A 17,194-nucleotide genomic window follows, 5' to 3' on the forward strand; every position below is an offset into this window, starting at 1 on the left:
CTGTCGAGACGGATCTATAAGTAGGTAGAGACCTACCTCTCGTCTTCTCTCACATCAGCCCTCGTTGCATTCATCTGGTTCCGTGCAGCATCTGGTCTCATCGCACAGAAGGACAATGGACGGCCCTCACAAGCAAGAGTTCCACGTCCGGGACCTGCCTACTCGCTCTGTCACCCTCTTCCCAGCCCGGGCCCAGGTCGTACGAGACATCAGAGATGTAGTCCTCAAGGTATGTGCTGCTCTTCTTCATCCAAATTCCAGTGTACATGTACAGTATACAGTGCATACTAACGCGCGGGGTTCCAGCCAGGTGCCAACGAAATCACAGTCGTCGGCCTGACCCCGACTGTGGATGAACACTCTATCAAAGTCGAGGGAACCGGCTCGGCCATCATCACTGACATGACCGTCGAGCTGTTACCCAACCGCGACATCTTCCAGGAAATGTACCCGGACTCGGACTCGGACCACTCAGACAAAGAGGAGTCTGACGAAGACGGTGACGATGAGACCGTCGTCGTCGAGGCACTCGAGGAGGTGCGCGATAAGCTGGCCGCATTGGGCGACGAGCAGAAGCGCGCCAAAGAGGTCATTGCTAGCGCCGAGAGCCGCCTGAAGATCCTTGACACCTACAGCACTTCGCTCGACAAGAAGTGTGGTGTCGACATCGAGGCCAGCGTGGAAAGCTACCGCAAGGAGCGCGAGAAGGTCTTCACGGACCACATGGAGGGCATCGTCCGCGAGCGCGAGCTGGCCAAGGAGATTACCAACTTGCGGCGTGAACAAGCGCGGCTTGAGAAGCTCCAGGCAAAGCAAGCCAGTAAGGCCGCCAAAGAGAAGGCCAAGACCAAGAGGGCCAAGGAGAAGCTGAGGGAGAAGGAGCGCAGACGGAAGGCAGAGCGGCAGAAGGAGAAGGCCCGGATCCGCAAGGAGCGGGAGCAGTTTTGGCCCCGGTTCTGCTATACAGTTCGCATCAGCCTCGACACCGGCGCGACTTTCACGCCGGGTTCGTCTCGCCGCAGCTCCATCGCTAGTGCTACCGATGTGCATCTTGTCTCTGACAAGGAGGCCAAGGAGGAGGAGGAGGAGGAGGAGGGGGCGGCCGCCAGCATGACCTGCGACCTGATGCTTTCTTACGTCACCTCGTCGGCCTTCTGGGCCCCGAGCTACGACCTGGCGCTGTCGTCGACGGCGAATACAGCAACGCTGTGCTTCGATGCGCGCTTGACTAACATGACGAGCGAGACATGGTCCAACTGCAAAGTGATCCTCAGCACCTCGCAGGCCAGCTTTTCGGGCTTGCAGGACGATACGCCGACTCTGGTCCCGTGGCGGCTTAAGATCTTCGGCAAGGGGGGTCCCTGGGACGCGGCAGACATTGTGCACAGCCGGGAGGAGAGAGCGCAGAAGCAGATCTGGAACTCGGCCCGGAATGCCATGGACCAGCAAAAGCCTCGCGCGGGCCTGTTCGGGATAAGCGAGGCGTTGCAAGACTATGCGCAGCAGCTGGCAATGCTGGAAGCGCAAAACCGAGCACGAATGCAAATGGCACAGCAAGTTCAACAGCAAAGAGCCGCCAAGGTCTTCAGGTCCATGGCAAATCCGAACTCGATGGGTGGCCCTGCTTTTGGCTCCCAACAGGCCGCTGTCTCCAACAGCGGCTTCGGTCAGCCAGGCTTCGGCTCCCTCAACAATGCTGCGACCGCGGTGGGAGCTCCCAACAACGTGCCACCGGCAGGATCAGGCGTCACCTTCGGTTCGTCAGTAGCACCGAAACCGGCGGGATCGGGTGGTGGCCTCTTCGGGTTATCCCAGACCGTTCAGGGCCCATCAGCCTTTGGCGGCACAAGCGGCGGCAGGGTAACCGAGGCCGAGGAGGTTCAACAGATCAGCCATGACACAGGCGGACATGACGAAGCGGACGATGCCCAGACCATGCTCGAGCCGGCCCCCGTCGTCGCCTTCCAAGAATCGTCCTTCGAAGAGACCGGCCTGACGGCAACCTACGACCTCCCGCACCTGAAGACGCTCAAGCCGTCGCCGACGGCGTCCAAGCAGCGCGTGGCGCGCATCTCGTTCAGCCACGTCACCTTCTCGCGCACCGTCGTGCCCAAGTACAAGCCGGCGGCCTATCTGAAGGCGCGGCTCCGCAACACGAGCAAGATCACGCTCCTGAGCGGGCCGACGGGCCTGACGCTCGACGGCACCTTCCTCGGCCGCGCCACGCTGCCGCGCTGCAGCGCCGGCGACAGCTTCCACGTCCCGCTGGGCATCGACCCGGCCATCCGCGTGGCCTACCCGAAGCCCGACATCGCGCGCAGCACGACGGGCAACGTCTTCACCGCCAAGGGCGAGAGCAACGTGTACACGCGGTCGGTCACGCTGGTCAACACGCGCGCGCAGGCCGGCAGGCCCCCCGTGTCGGTCACCGTGCTGGACCAGGTGCCCGTGTCGGAGGACGAGAAGATCCGGGTGGACGTGCTGCATCCGCCGGGCCTGCAGCGCGGCGGGCCGGTGGCGACGGGGGTGTCGGGGAAGGTGGAAGCGTCGGCGTCGGCGTTGGGGGAGAAGGGGGAGAAGGGGGAGAAAGGGGAGGATAAGGATTGGGGACGGGCGACGGCGGCACTGAGTGGTAAAGCCGGCGAGGTGGCGTGGGATGTGGTCCTCAATGCTGGGAGGAGTGTCAAGTTGGTGTTGCAGTACGAGGTTGCATTCCCGACGGGGGAGAGGGTAGCGCAGGTTAACTAAAGCCAGAAGAAAAGGGTTCCAAGTAGGAGTGCCTTGGGTACGCCTGGTGGCTCTCAGGTTATACGCGCTCGAGCCAGGTTGCAATAAGGAACTGGGACACACACGGATGTGAGGATATGATGGTTCAGATAAACATTCAGGAGATATAAGAACTGTAAACGCTGCGGTACAGGAATCTAGGTGTGATCTAAGTCTAACCCCTCATAGCCAGTTAACGACCGTCTTATACATGTCTTATAATTCAAGTGCGCGATAGATGCTGAGTCCAAATTACAACAGTGTTTCCATCGTTAAACCGTCTCGCATGGGTGAACTAAACCCCTGAATGGAGTGTGACTCCCGTCGTCGGTGGTAGCTCGGCTATGCTGTGACCCGACTCCCCTGCCTCTTCCGATGCACCAAACTCATGGCGAGAAGCTTCTGTAGCTCAGTGCCATCCCTGACCGTGTAACGCATCGATCGTGGCAGATTGGCAGATAGGAGGAGTTGCTTCCAGATCCGTGGCCGAGCCGAGGTTGGCCTGTCCCATTCTCCCAGTTCTGAACTTCTGACGCCCACCCCCAATCAAACTCATACCAAAGCAGAGATGCCCTGCCAGGAAAGGAAAAGAAAAGAAAAGAAAAACATGTGCGTTTACCCCATCGTCAAGTTCGCGTGCTGTGACACGCAGTTCCGGCCGGACGAGGGCCTCCCCATCGTCAAGTTCTGCCCGCGCGGCCACGGGGACACGATCGGCGAGCCGTTCCCGGGCTGCCCGGTCCGGCAGGCGCACGAGTGCCACGACTTCTTTCGGCTGCCGGTCAAGTGCCCGGACCACAAGCTGCAGTGGCTGACGCGGATGGACCTCAACGCCGAGTGCCAGGCGACGGACCGGGCGCTGGGCGAGGCCGGCGTCAGCGAGCCGCTGCGGCGCCGGTACCGCGACAAGATGGGCCGCGCGTTCGAGATGGTCGTCAAGTGCGCGCAGCTCATGGAGGCCGAGCGGCTGCAGGCCTGGAAGGTCAAGGTCTTCTGCACCGGCGCCGCGCTCGAGCTGCTGGGCACCGCCATCGTCGGCAGCGATGCGAAGCCGCTGGACTACGCCGTGCTGGAGAGCCTGCGGGAGAGGCTTGTCCGACACATCAACGCTGAAGCGCAGCAGCTGAAGGAGGATGCAATTCGCCGAGGTGGACGCAGCCCGGAAGAAGCGGAACACCCTGGCCTGGGGACGGAGAGAGAATGGTTCCGGCAATCTCAGTCGAGGACGTCAGCTTCAAGCCCTCCGCGGTCTCCGTCGCCAGCAGCGGATTGTAGACGAGTGCCTGCCCTGGAAGGCGCGCCGCCGCCTATCGGCACAGCAATCACCACAACTCCAGCACCGAATTTGCCTCTCCTGGATGACATGCAGCAACACACATCCAGAGAATTCCTTCCCGGACGACCAAGTCAACGGTTCCTGACGATGGCATTCTCACCGCCACAAGCCCCCTTCCATCAAGATCCCGCCCCGATATTTCCGTTCGCGGTCCTCCCGCTGTCCGCGAACCGATTCCCGCCGGGGCCGCCTTCATTCATGCCCTCCCGGGATGTTGGGCCAGCGTTTAGTCTAGGCGGAGTCAGCAACGGTACCTGTACAGATAACCTACCAGTGCTACCACCCTTCATTTCGCAGTATCCAATGCCCCTGCCCCTCTCCCCCGAGCGGCAGTTCCAAATGCAGCAGAGCGCCGTGACGGATGGGCAGTTTGTTGATCCAGTGTTGGGATTCTCAGCAGGTTACATGCCCAGAGGGGGACTCGGCGGTGATATGTACGATATGATGAGTGTTGGTATTGGTGAGGATGAGGCATCGGACGACGACTTGGGCCACTTGGCTCGGGCTGAGGAAGGAGCATTTGCGTTTGACGGTGGTGTCGTTGAGCGGTGCTTGATGAGCCAAGCACCTGCGCAAATGGAGGAATGACCATGACCCGGAGAGGCGTCTGTATATTTTCGGCTCAGTGAGGCTGGCAGGCGTTGGGCTTTTCATTATTTACTTGCTTTTCCCGCTTGGTGTTGAAATGAGACCAAAACTGATCTTGATCACCAACTATTGGCCGCCTGCGAAGCTGCTGTCACACATTGTCACTCACGAGGTCTCACACAAACTGGGCGTTACGCCATGTGTGCCATTGCGCCCGAGTACGATAACACTGAAGGCGAAGCAACTTGGTAAAACCAGCGCCTATAAAAGCTACATGTGAACGCCATGGCCCTCCAACGTACTGCCAATGATCTCTTTAATGGAGTTTATGGTCGACGCCAGTCCTTAGGTGTGAACGAGAGCCGCCAATCTCCATCCACTGTCCACAACTTGCCACCACTACCCCCATAGGGTGTATTTAAATCCCCACGAGGCTGCGCCATGTGCTACGAAGAATGCGTCCAGTGGCCTTGCTGCGGGAAAGAATGGGAACCGAGTTACGACCAAGAATTCCGGCGTCCGGTCAGTATCTTCTGCAAGCAGGCACATCTGGTGTCGCGAACCGACGAGTACGGAGATACGGTGTACGGAATAAGAGCCTGTAGCCACCGAGCTCGCGGTTACCCGGCAGATTGGCAGGGGACACGTCGACATGTCTTCTACCCGGGGCCCTGCAGGGACTGTCGAAGAGATCCCGAAATAGTCAGCAGCCTGATGGCACGCCTGAAAATCCAGCTCGATGCGATTCGCGACCAACTCAAGCGCCAGGACTTCATCCACCTGCATCGCCGGAAGACCATGCTGAAGTGGGCACTGCGGTCCCTCGACCCTCTGAGTCGCGGCGCGGATCGGAGAGAGTATCGCAAGGATGTCTTTGAGCTGTTCAAGGAAGACAGCGAAACTGGTCAGGCAATCGAGATCTCCAGCGCAATATGTCGCCGCCTCGGAATCAATCCCTCAAGTCTACACGCTCGACGAATGGACTTGGCTCCGGTTTAGAGAGACTGATAGCAAGGGTGAGTCTTTCTCGTCTCCTTCCGAGTTGCCGACCATGGTGTTTTCCTCTTCGGCACTTCTGGCATCTGCTCCTGATCAATTTGCTGATTGGAGTCATCAAAGTCTTACACCCTCGCAGATTGAGGCGATATGAAGCGGCGCTCTTCCCAATCCCCGTGGCATCGAGGCACGTCGGGGTTAGGCTACGTTATTAGTAACGGCAGCAGGCGGCTTATTTATGCAACGACGAGCCTCGTTTCCACTTGTCCCCTTTTCACCTCTCCAAAGGAGCCACTTCCATGTTCGGACATCAGCAGGCGCCGGTGCTTTGAAACGACCATTGGCCAGGAGCCATAATAATCGAAAGATGTGCGAAACGTCCAAGCGGGGAATGTAGGCAAGAAAATATGATAATCACAATGCTGGCTAGCCTTTCTTCGAGCGAAAAGTCTGCGGTCAATTGTCGTCGTGTAATGATAGCAAAGGATGTGAAGACGAGCTAAGCTAGCGAGGCTAGGTACACGATGATTCTGACCTGCTACGGTACTCTAGAAGTAGAATCATACAACTTGGGATGTACCTAGCTAGACTCATTTTTATCCACACAGGGCAGGATGTAGAATTTAACTACCGTAAGCTGGCGGCTACTAGTACTTAGTAGCCCTGAGATGTTGACATGCTTGGCATCTCATTTTCAGGTTGCCGGAATTGAAAACAGAGTTGCTCGGGGTTAAGGCAGAGAGTGTGGGTGATGTTAAGAAAAGTAAATGTCTCAAGTATCAATAGATTGAAGAACAAGTATTGAGGTTGGGGACCCTTGATGCTAGTGACTGTGTTTACTAACCTTGAATACTCTGACTAGGTATGAGTATGAGGAGATCCCTTTTCTGTACTAGTATATACTGTAGAAATTATTCATCTGTCACCATCCATGAGGGCAAATTGACGGGTTTGCCTTTCCCTTCGCCTGATCGTCGTAACAGTCATCAGAGAGTCGACAACTGCAGTCTCTCAGTCGCGGTTCTGTCGTCCAGCTCTTCCTCTGATCCTCAATCTCCATGGCGAGAGCATCTCGACACCTTGACGCATGTCGGACTTAAAATGCGAAGTCATTTGCCTCGTCCTCTCCGCCTACAGGCGCCACCCCTTCCCGGCGTTGGCCAAGAAGCATCGGCACAGGCCTTATTCAAAGAGCTGGTCAACTCGGTCTCTACCTCGTCGAAGCGATCTGTTCTCTGATTATCACGTCGACCTGCCTGCTCGCTGTATATGTCCTCAGGCCCCTGAAGAAGGCCTCGACATCAGGAACCGCCTCTCTCATGGCCTGCCCATTTAGGGAGCTTCATCTCCTCTGATCCAGTTGCACATTGGGGTTATATAAGATGCAAACGGCATTACAGGCAATCTGCGCGCATCGATGCAGCCGCCAATGGCGGCCGATGCCCAACACGTGCTGCTGTTTCCGAGGGGCTTCGCTGCGCAAGGGACGAGAACAACAGCCATGGATCGTTTGTCACTCATAGTCACGTACATCCAAAGGCACTCCGAATGGCTGCGCTGGTGATAGCGAATGTGTGGGGTTGCAGAGCGAACTTGAGGCTTCTCCATGGCTATAGCAGGCGAGCACCTTCATATCTGCACGCAGCAAGTACTATGTACAGTACCATATCACGCACAGGTCTTACTCAAGACTGCTTTACATGCCATTTCAGTTGTCATCCAAACAGCGAGCCGGTAACTCAGCTCTTGTCCTTGTCCTCCTTCAGCGACACTATCCGGTTGAGCACAATCTTGTCATCTGTGCTGTCTGAATCCATGGCCTAAGGAGGGAGCGAGCATTAGCAGGGATGTTGACAAAACGGGAAAGCCCACTGAGACTTACAAAGTATGCAACGCGCATGCCCTGGAACCGCACCGTCTCCGGGCCCCCCTTGTGCTGCTTGTCCTCGCCCGCGGCCTCGGGCCAAGGCGCCCGAGCCTTGACCTCGTCGAAGCCTGACTCAATCATGGCATCGGGATAGATGATCTCGCTCTCCGGGTTGATGTCATTGAGATACCCGCCCTCGGCAGCCGCCGGGTTGTCCGATTTGAACAGCGGGTTGTAGAGCCGCACCTCGCATTTCCGGGATCCCGAGCCCTCGCCAGCAGGGACCCACTGGATGAAGGTCTTGGGTTTCTTTGTCTCACGGTCAAAGACGGCGCGGATCTCCGTGACCTTGCCCGTCGCCTCGTCCTTTGTGAAGCCGGTGGCCTTGATGGGGAACGGGGCCTGCAGCAAGCCGACGGTCTTGCCGGGCGCCAGCCGGAAATAATCCTTGCTGTCGACCTCGCGGAAGTCGGACCGGTCGATGTAGACGGTCTTGCTGAACTTGATCTTGTGGTCGCCCATGGCGGCGTTCTTGGGGGAGAATGGCACCGTGAGCTCTGTACCGTCGAATTCGTCGCCGTTTTCAATCACCACGGGTACCGGGTCGAGAACAAGCATCAACCTGGGCACCGTCCGTTCGAGGTATCGCCGGATCGTCTGCTCGAAGCGGCTGTATTGGATAATGCTGTTTGTCGTTGTGACACCAAGCTCGTTAACGAACTCGAGAATGGCACCAGGAGGTACACCTCTGCGGCGAACTCCGATCAGGGTATGGAGACGCGGGTCGTCCCAGCCCCTGACGATTTTCTTGTCGACCAGCTCCTTCAGCTTGCGCTTGGAGAGCACGCTTCCTTGGACGCTGAGACGGCCGTATTCCCTCTGCATGGGCTGGAACTCGACCAGCTGCTGGTTCAGCCACTCGTAAGAGGTCCTGCTGAGGAAGAACTCGACGGTGCATAGTGAGTGGGTGATGCCCTCGAAGCTATCGCACAAGCAGTCTGCCAAAGTTAGCAACAGCGACCGCACTTGCACAGGCTGTCAGAGCTGCCTACGAGTAAAATCGTATGTGGGATAAATCTTCCACTTCGTGCCAGTCCGGTGATGGGGTTTGTCTAGAACTCGGTATGCGGCAAGATCCCACATTTGCGGGTTGCCATCAGTGATCTAAGCGTGTTAGCTGACTTGATAGTGCACCACACGGGGGCCGGATAACCCACATCCTGCTTCATGCGCAAGAAGGCTTCCCTCGGCTTGTATTTCCCGTCGCGCATATCGCGGAACTTCTGGAGGTTCTCCTCAACTGACTGCTCCGCGTGCTTGCACCGGTAGCGGGGGCTAGTGCCCTTCTCACCACCGCGTTGAAGCTTGAGCTCCTCGTCTATGGCCTGTCAGTCCTCGCAACGCCAAACCACATCTGAAAATGTTTGCCCACATACCCCCACAGTGGCAAACGTAAGCTTTCTCGAGTCCGATGAGCTTCTCAGCCAGCTCGTAAAGTCGGTCGAAGTTGTCGCTCGAATACGTGATCTTGTAGGGCTCGAATCCCAGCCAGCGCACCATTTCCTCGATGGCTTTGAAGTAGACCTCTTCCTCGGCTTCGGGGTTGGTGTCGTCGAATCTCAGGTAGCTGTCGATGTGCAGTTCCGTTCAGCTTTTATCTGGGGTAATGTTGCGGGAGGTTCAACATACCACTTGCCGCCGTGGTACCTGGCGAAGCCAAAGTTGACAGCAATGGCTTTCGCGTGGCCGATATGGAGGAAACCATTGGGTTCCGGGGGAAACCGCGTGAACACAGGCTTCACTGGGCGCTCGTTGTAGACATCGGCGAGAAAGCCCTGCTTGAACATGGCGTCCGGATCTAGAGGAGCCTCTTCCGGCTTCTCTTTGGGCTTCTTCAGAGCGGCGCCTTCTTGGGCGGTCTTGAGCGCAGCCGGTGTGTCCTTCGCAGCATCCTTGTTCTTCTCCTTGAGCGCCTTCTTTGCGCGCTTCGCCAACCGCTTCTTCAGCTCTCCCTTAGACACCCACTCTCCAGTTTCCTCGTCGAGCTGGAGCTTCGCGCCGTTGTCAGCCGGCGGCGCGTCGCCAAGTTCCAGCTTGGCAGCAGCATCCGCTACGGCGTCCGCCATGATTTCTTTGTTTATATCAGGGTTTCGCTGCCGGATTTGATCCGCTAGTTTCGCACTGAGCTGCAGTGGTCTATAATTTGCAATGTTGGACCAAGATCTGCAATCGATGTTCCTGGCTCTCTTCAAACACAGCGAGATCTACAGCTTTGCTGCGGAACGTTTGTGCCACACGTGAGTCAACTTGATCTTGTTGGGCCCCGGCAAAATTATGGAGGGGCACCGAACACCAAGGAGGAGAGCTGAAGACATGATAAGATAAGGCTGTAACGTTAGCGGGGTAATTTGCACTGTTGCTGCTTGAATTGTGTCGAAAGGTCTAGACCCTCTTGGTCCTTGGGCTTGTTTGGGTTGAATCTTGATGGGGCATTGAGCCGTACTTCGTACTTTACCAATAATGCTTTCGCCATCTCGATGTCAGTGCGGAATTCGATGGCGAACTGCATGTGAAAAGCACCGAGGGGTCATTGCGCCAAAGCCACCCCCGCCTTTCTTTCCCTTCCCATTGCAAAGGGCTGCGATCCCGCACACTTGCACTGCTGCCTCACACGGAAACCTTGGAGCAAGCTGACCTCTTTCCCGACCTGACCCTCGGCTCGCACACGACAGCTGTTTTCACTTATAATTTTCTTTACACTCGTTCCTCCACGGACAGCTTAACTTAAATCAAGCAACCAACCAACCTCCTTCTGCCACAAGATAAACCACCAAAGTCCTGCATGTCGTTCTGGAAAATGGCCTCCAAAATGCCAGTCCTCGCCAGCTCCGACGTCCCCTCACTCTCCCTCCTCTACCGGCTCAAGAAGCTCTGGCCGGCTTCCCCCGGCTCTAGCCCGCCGCCCACGCTGCTCGGCCCCAATACGAGCACCGGCCTCCCAACCCCGTCCAAATCGCTCAACGACCGCGTCGCGTTGTGGCGCGGTGACATCACGAGGCTGCAGGTCGACGCTATCGTGAATGCGGCCAACCGCTCCCTCCTCGGAGGCGGCGGCGTCGACGGCGCAATCCACCGCGCGGCCGGCCCCGACCTCTACGAGGAGTGCCGCACGCTGGGAGGCTGCGAAACAGGCTCCGCCAAGATCACGAACGGCTACGAACTGCCATGCCGGAAGGTCATCCACGCGGTGGGGCCCATATACGACCCCTTCAAGCCCGAGCAGAGCGAGCGGTTGCTGACGGGGTGCTATACGCGTTCCCTGGAGCTGGCGGTGGAGAATAGGTGCCGGAGCATAGCTTTCAGCGCGATCAGCACGGGCGTGTATGGGTACCCCAGCCAGGACGCGGCGCCGGCGGCGCTGAGCGCGATACGCAAGTTTCTTGTTGGGTCGCAGGGCGACCAGATCGACCAGGTGGTCATTGTGACCTTCGAAATGAAGGATTTGGAAGCTTACAACCAGTTCATCCCGTACGTGTCTCTTCCCGTGCTCACCCCTTGTAACCCAAGGCATGCTTGCTTGCTTGCTTACACCGGTCCATCCAACCAGGCTTTACTTCCCTCCCGTACCCGATCATGATGGCCAAAAGGCCGAGCACGAAAATCAGATACAGGAGGCAGAGGCTAGACTTGATGCTGAGGCTGAGGCCGTTGCGCGTGAGCTCCCTAACGCTCCGACATCTGACCCCTTCGATGCCGCTCACGCTGGCAAGAAGCAGAAGCACAAAGATGATTAAGTGGACAGCGAAATTGCTACGTAGATTCGGTAGACGGGGAAAATGGGACTGGTGGGTTTTGTGCCGGCGTTACGGGTAGGACATGGACGAAAAGGTCAGGGACCAGGAGACCTCGGCAAATGATATCCTCATGGGGCCAAGAGTTAAAGCTGGGGCGGACACTGGTAATCTCTCACTAGTTACAGTCATGAGTTGACATCCTCTCTCTGCCTTACACTGTCAGCATCATTTCCAGTACCTACAGACTCGATGTCCATTCACTGTCTCAATTGTCCCGTTCCATGTCCTGAACAGCCAGCTGGCACTGGAACGCCTCCTCTTTTTGGCTGGAAGTGAACATGATCTGTGATCTGGCGATGTTGAGAACTGAATGACACACCACAACTGGGACCTGACACGGTACGCAATACAGACAGAGGAAGTAACAATACATCATGATCTATATTCTCCTCTATCCTCGAGGCAGCTCCCCACCCATCCCATCTTGGTATCTCCTTTCCTGTCTGGCCGACAGAGAATCCAAACCAACCATCCCAGGGTCTCCAGTCCTGAGTGGCAGGTTTCTCCCTCCGGAGCCAGTCGTAGATACAATGGCGGGGTATGAGAGGCATTATGATCATCCCTACAAATCATGAGAAAGAAAAGCAAAACACCCATTAAGCCCAGTCCATGCAACCCGAACCGTGAAAATGAAAGCAACTTTTGTATAACCGATTGCAATACGGAGAACATTTAGAGGTCGTCATCGCTGAAGACTTCCTCACCACGCTTGCGGCGGGCCATCCGCTCCTTCTTCTTCTTCCGCGCCTCGGCGCTGGTGAGCTTGGCCTTCTTCTTGGTGGCCTCGATCTTATTTCCCATGGCGTCGAATTTCTCCTCCTCATCACCGTCGTCTTGCTTAAGGCGAGGACCAGAGCCCTGGCCTTGCACCCAGTTGTGACCCGAGGGGGTCATCTTGCCATCCATCACCGCCCAGACCTCCTCGGTCAGGTCCTTAGTGAATTCAGCGGAATGAGTGATAATGATCACACCACCCTCGAACTTCTTAAGAGCCTTCGACAGAGCACCAAGAGAGTCGCGGTCCAGGTAGTTGGTGGGCTCATCGAGGACGATCAAGTGAGGGCGTTGCCACGAGCAAGCAGCGAGAACAACCTTCACACGCTGACCACCAGAGAGACCACGCATGCGCGAGTGCGAAACCAGCTCGGCATCGAGACCGAAGTTGGCGCAGTGAGCCTCGATCTCCTTGCGGACCAGAGGGCGGAACTGACCGGAGGCGAGGGCCTCCTTCATGTCGACTTCCGCGACCATCTTCTGATGGGACGCGAGCAGTTCGTTACGGGGCAACCATGCGTTGTCGGCGGTCATCATGGGCACCCAACGCTCGTTCTTCATGCCCACGTTCTCACCGAGAGCGAACGAGCACTCGTACTCGTACGAGTTCTTGAACTTCCGGCGGCTGTGGATGCCGATGACGCGGCGCTGAGTTCCATCAACCTTGAAGATTTTGTTCATGGCCTCCTCATCGGCCTCGGTGATAATCTTGTTTGCGCGATCCATGGTTTCCCGGTCCTCGCCGGTCTGGAAACGCCACTGGATGTACTCACTTGGAGTCTTGTCCAGGTGGTTATCAATATGCGCAAATGCGTGCTGTTTAATGTACGCAATGCGGATGTTCTCGTGCTGATAGATCTCACCCCCGGTGGGGATAAGCTCGCCAGTGAGGACGTTGATAAGCGTTGACTTTCCAGCGCCGTTGGGGCCGATGACGGCGATACGTGAACCGAGCGAGCACTGGAACGAGATATCCGTGAGCTGCGGCTTCGAGGTTCCAGGGTACTGGAAGCTCATGTTGGTGGCGCGCAGAATGGCCTTGGCCTTGGTCTTGACACCTTCGAGGAATCCGGGCTCGGGGAAACTGAATTCCATCTCAGAAGCTCCAAGTTCGTAGTAAGACTTGGCCGAAGGAACACGACGAACGAACTCCTTCAGGTTGCCCTTGTAGCGCTTGAGCTTGAAGCGCTCGTAATGGATAATGTGTTGGCACACATTATCCAAGAATCCACTATCGTGGGATACGATAATGGACGTGCAAGGGGAGCTAATGAGATAGTCCTCGAGCCACTTCACGTTCTTCACGTCGAGATGGTTTGTCGGCTCATCGAGAAGAAGGATGTCGGGAGCCTCGAAGACCGCACGGCACAAGGCCAGCTTCATCTTCCAACCACCAGACAGGGAGGTGATCTCGTTCTCGATCATCTCAGTGGTGAAGCCGAACTCATGCAGGCGCTTCACGACGTCTTCGCGCGTGGTCTCAACGCCGGCCTCAGCGAGCTTCTTCATCGTCCAATCGATCGTGGTCATTTCCGTATCCGCCGAGTCCAGATCGTGCTCGACGAAGACGGTCTTGACTTCGCTCTGCTTGGGGAAACCCTCAACCTGCTCATTGTTGATGGCGCGCATCAGAGTCGACTTTCCCGAACCGTTCGGGCCGCACAGACCGTAGCGCTGGCCACGCTTGAGGCGAAGGCTGGTCTGGTTCAACAAGATTTTGGCGCCGTAGGCAAGCGAGAAGGTGCAGTTGCACAGGTCCTCGCCCTCCTCCTCATCATCCTCAACCTCCTCGTCGTCGACGAAGTTAGGAGTGGCACGCTTGCGCAGGGCATCGACGACCGACTGGGACTCGTCATCACCGACAACGACAGTCATGTAAGGCTTAACGCTCTCGGCCCACGTAGCACCATCGGTGACCTTCTCGTCGACCAGCTGGCCCGCGATAGCGGCGGCATACTCGAGAACCGCCGCATACTTCTCGAAAGCGGCGGCATGCTTGCCAGAGAGGATCTCCTTGAGGTGACCCATAACGGTGGCGACATCACCGTGGTTGCGGACCTCAGGGATCTTGCCGTCGACAACGTTACCGACGCGGATGAGGGTGTCGAGGGCCTGCTTCGTCTTTTCACGAGCCTCGGGATCGGCAAGGTTCTCAAAGTTCTTCTGCAGACCGGGCATCATTTTGGGCAGGAAAGGGGCGACGATGTTGGGGTCGTCGACCAGCTTGCACATGTTGTCGACAATGACTGCCGACTTGCGCTTGATAGCCGTGTCGCGCTCGGCAAGACCACGGTCGAGGAGAGGAACCATGAGGGCAAGGGTAGGTTCCTGGACCTCTGTGACGAAGGTGGTAGCACCAAGCAAGTGAACGGTCTCCGGGACGTTCTCAGGCTTGGCGATACACTTGATAAGCTCGGGGATGAACCGCTCAATGTCGCGGTTGACGATGAGCTGGCACACCTTTTCCATGGTCTTGTAGGCGCGGTCCTTGACTTCCTTCTTGGTGTCCCACATAGCCTCGGAGACAACAGGAATGAGGTCTGGCACGCGGAGGGCGGTCTGAGTGGGCGCGATCCGAACGATCGTGTCGATGAAGTCGAGAGCCGTCATCTTCTCGGGCCACTTCTGAGCGTTCCGAAGCGACTCGATCAGGGCCGGCAGGGTGGCCTTGACGGCGTTGGGGTTGATGGCCTCCGCGATGGCCAGGGCAGCCGCGATGGCGGCATTCTTAACGGCGGTGATTTTGTCGCCAGCACCAGCCAGAACGCTGGGAAGCAGCGCAACGAGGTAGGGCTCGACATGAGCGGAAACCTCAGAGTGGCGAGCGATAGCCTCGATGGTCACGAGCGCCTTTTCCCGGACAGTGGCATCCTTCTTGTTCCCGAGCTGTTTCTTCAACGCATCAACCGTCCTAATGTTTAACGTTACATGTCAGCCCCAATTCTCCAAATTTGTGGTGCGTGGCAAAAAATGTATCGGAAAAATTTTTCAAACTAATGCTGCAAAGGCGGCGGCATCTGATTCGGCCAGATGGCGCAGTTCAGCCAACCGAGTCCCCTCCCAGAAGGGAGGAGCCGCTGGTTGCGATTGCCACTGGCTTTGACAGCACACACAAAGCGACCATCTTGGCTTTCAAGCTGGCAGCCAAAGCCCAGAGGCGGCATGTGTAGGGAATGAGGAGGCGGGGGTTCGTTGTGGAGCGAGGGGTCGGGCTTACTTGGTGGGGGTCTCAAGGTCCTGGATGGGCCCGTTGATGAACGACGCAATCGCGCCGGCGGACTCCTTAACGGCATCGGCCTCCTTGGAGATGGTGAGCTTTTGCATCAGCTCGTCGAGCACCTTGACGCTCTTGGCGTTCTCGGCAGCCACTTGTGACGGCATTATGGGTGATGTGTATATGTTTGTGTCCGAATGAAAAAAAGAGACCCGAAGTCTATGAGCGTCGCAAGGCCGAAGATCCTGTCGTCCCGTCTATCCGGAAAGCGAAGATGTGCTCGCGTCTAATGGATATCCTGCTGTGCGAGCGGAACTTTTGCGACCGGTGAGAGCCCGTAGAACTTCGATGGAGGGTCGAAATGTCTACTCTATCCTGGCCCTTCGAGAGCGAAGTCACAAGAAAGACTGAGTGGAGAGCGTTCTTTGAATGAACGAAAACTCTAGAGAAGGAAGGGGAGAGGAAGACCTGAAGAATCAGAAGAAGAAAGGTTCTGGGTGGCAGGAGGGGTGGCTAGGTCGGTATTTAAAAAAGATTCGCCCTGCGCACAGCCTTTCTGGTGCCCCAAAAAAAAGGTTGCCCCCCGCCTCAGATAAGCATGCTGATATGGCAAACCCTTGCATATCGCCTTATCGCATGGCTGTCTAATCCCGATTCGGTAGTCTCGGAAGGCGGTGAGTTGGGGCTTCATGCAAATTTTTTGACAATTCAGTCGAGACAACGACGTTTTCGCCGCCGCCTTTCGCCATCATGATTCATTACTTTCAGACTCAGTCCCCACTTCTCGACCCCGCGGTCCAAGCGGCTGGCTGCCAGCCAATCAACTCAACTCTAGTACAGCACGTCTCGGGGACAGCGAGGCCCAAGCTTATCCACGGAGGCAAAGCACTTCAAGATGTACTGTATTATGAAACGTGGTTTGTCCCAATGGTCCGCCCGACGTAACTGTGCCACTCGCACCAGAGTCGAGCTGTCTGTTACCTTCCATCCCTCGAGCTTCCATGTGTGGGTGCGTGTTGGCCGGCACTGTGCAGAGTGAAGAAGCGATGGGCAAGCTCAACATTCTGTCGTCACTCTTGAGGTTCTGGACCTACCCGTACTTCAATGTGGCGAATATCCGTCAGCATACGTGTACAGTCGCGAACGCCGGGAGGCGGTTCCCATCACATGGAGCATGCCCACTGTTGCGTTGAGCCAATTTAGGAGCAAAGTATCAGACGGACAGGCAGCCTGAGCAGCAGCCTTATCCGTACATCAGGTAGGTAGGTAGGTAGGTGCAACTAGTTGCACTGTCGTCCGCCGACTGGAGATCGCTTTACCGTTTGATTCAACGCACTCTCACATATTGACCACTCCAACCTTCTCATAAGAAACCGCGGCGGAAAGAAGCCCGGAATTTGTCCTTGCCACCGAAAAGCGGCCTTCCAACTCTTTGTCAGCAGAAGGTTGAGCGTAGCGCAATACATGTCGTGAGGCAGGCCGCACGTGGTCGCAACCAGTGGTAAATGCTTGTGTCCGTGCTTTTGGCTGGTATCGGTTTTGACATGCATGGAACTCGGGTCGACCTGTTTGCTTCGCGGCGGGTTTCTCTAGATCTTTTCCCGAATACCCCTTCAAACTCCACTAGTAAACCTGGAAGCTATAAATCCGCATCGTGCATCCATCATGTCGAGTTCCCGAGTTCCGTCCATAGCAAGGCTCGAGCAAGGGTCACGGTAAACCCCGGGCGGTTCTCCCTTCCGTAAAGATCCTCAAAATCCGGGGTCGTTAGCCCCGCCGACGGGGAGTCCGATAAGAAT

General features: G+C 56.7%; 5 protein-coding genes across 5 annotated transcripts; 3 read left to right on the top strand and 2 right to left on the bottom strand.

Annotated features, from left to right (window-relative positions):
• Positions 1 to 115: 115 nt before the first annotated feature.
• Positions 116 to 2,748, top strand: B0T15DRAFT_509873 (uncharacterized protein; the record flags this gene model as incomplete). Its single annotated transcript, XM_062867822.1, has 2 exons — positions 116 to 229; positions 307 to 2,748. The coding sequence occupies 2 exons, from the start codon at positions 116 to 118 to the stop codon at positions 2,746 to 2,748; spliced, it is 2,556 nt and encodes an 851-aa protein (XP_062722282.1).
• Positions 2,749 to 3,373: 625 nt separating this feature from the next.
• B0T15DRAFT_509874 (uncharacterized protein) lies at positions 3,374 to 4,690 on the top strand (the record flags this gene model as incomplete). The annotated part of the gene is made up of 1 exon (XM_062867823.1): positions 3,374 to 4,690. The coding sequence occupies one exon, from the start codon at positions 3,374 to 3,376 to the stop codon at positions 4,688 to 4,690; it is 1,317 nt and encodes a 438-aa protein (XP_062722283.1).
• A 2,552-nt stretch (positions 4,691 to 7,242) lies between these two features.
• Positions 7,243 to 10,015, bottom strand: B0T15DRAFT_527388 (tRNA synthetases class I, catalytic domain-containing protein). The gene is made up of 6 exons (XM_062868969.1): positions 9,243 to 10,015; positions 8,990 to 9,180; positions 8,771 to 8,931; positions 8,606 to 8,717; positions 7,569 to 8,551; positions 7,243 to 7,506 (listed from the first exon to the last, which is right to left on the bottom strand). The coding sequence occupies exons 1-6, from the start codon at positions 9,677 to 9,679 to the stop codon at positions 7,426 to 7,428; spliced, it is 1,965 nt and encodes a 654-aa protein (XP_062722284.1). The 5' UTR covers positions 9,680 to 10,015; the 3' UTR covers positions 7,243 to 7,425.
• A 407-nt stretch (positions 10,016 to 10,422) lies between these two features.
• Positions 10,423 to 11,347, top strand: B0T15DRAFT_492046 (uncharacterized protein; the record flags this gene model as incomplete). Its single annotated transcript, XM_062866831.1, has 2 exons — positions 10,423 to 11,081; positions 11,161 to 11,347. The coding sequence occupies 2 exons, from the start codon at positions 10,423 to 10,425 to the stop codon at positions 11,345 to 11,347; spliced, it is 846 nt and encodes a 281-aa protein (XP_062722285.1).
• A 732-nt stretch (positions 11,348 to 12,079) lies between these two features.
• On the bottom strand, positions 12,080 to 15,961 carry B0T15DRAFT_573483 (armadillo-type protein; the record flags this gene model as incomplete). The annotated part of the gene is made up of 3 exons (XM_062870928.1): positions 15,399 to 15,961; positions 15,295 to 15,318; positions 12,080 to 15,092 (listed from the first exon to the last, which is right to left on the bottom strand). Exons 1-3 carry the CDS (start codon positions 15,560 to 15,562, stop codon positions 12,080 to 12,082), a joined length of 3,201 nt encoding a protein of 1,066 aa, XP_062722286.1. The 5' UTR covers positions 15,563 to 15,961.
• Between the last annotated feature and the right edge of the window lie 1,233 nt (positions 15,962 to 17,194).

This window comes from Chaetomium strumarium (assembly GCF_033439665.1).
Source record: "Chaetomium strumarium strain CBS 333.67 chromosome Unknown B0T15scaffold_3, whole genome shotgun sequence".
Taxonomy (NCBI): Eukaryota; Fungi; Ascomycota; class Sordariomycetes; order Sordariales; family Chaetomiaceae; genus Chaetomium; species Chaetomium strumarium.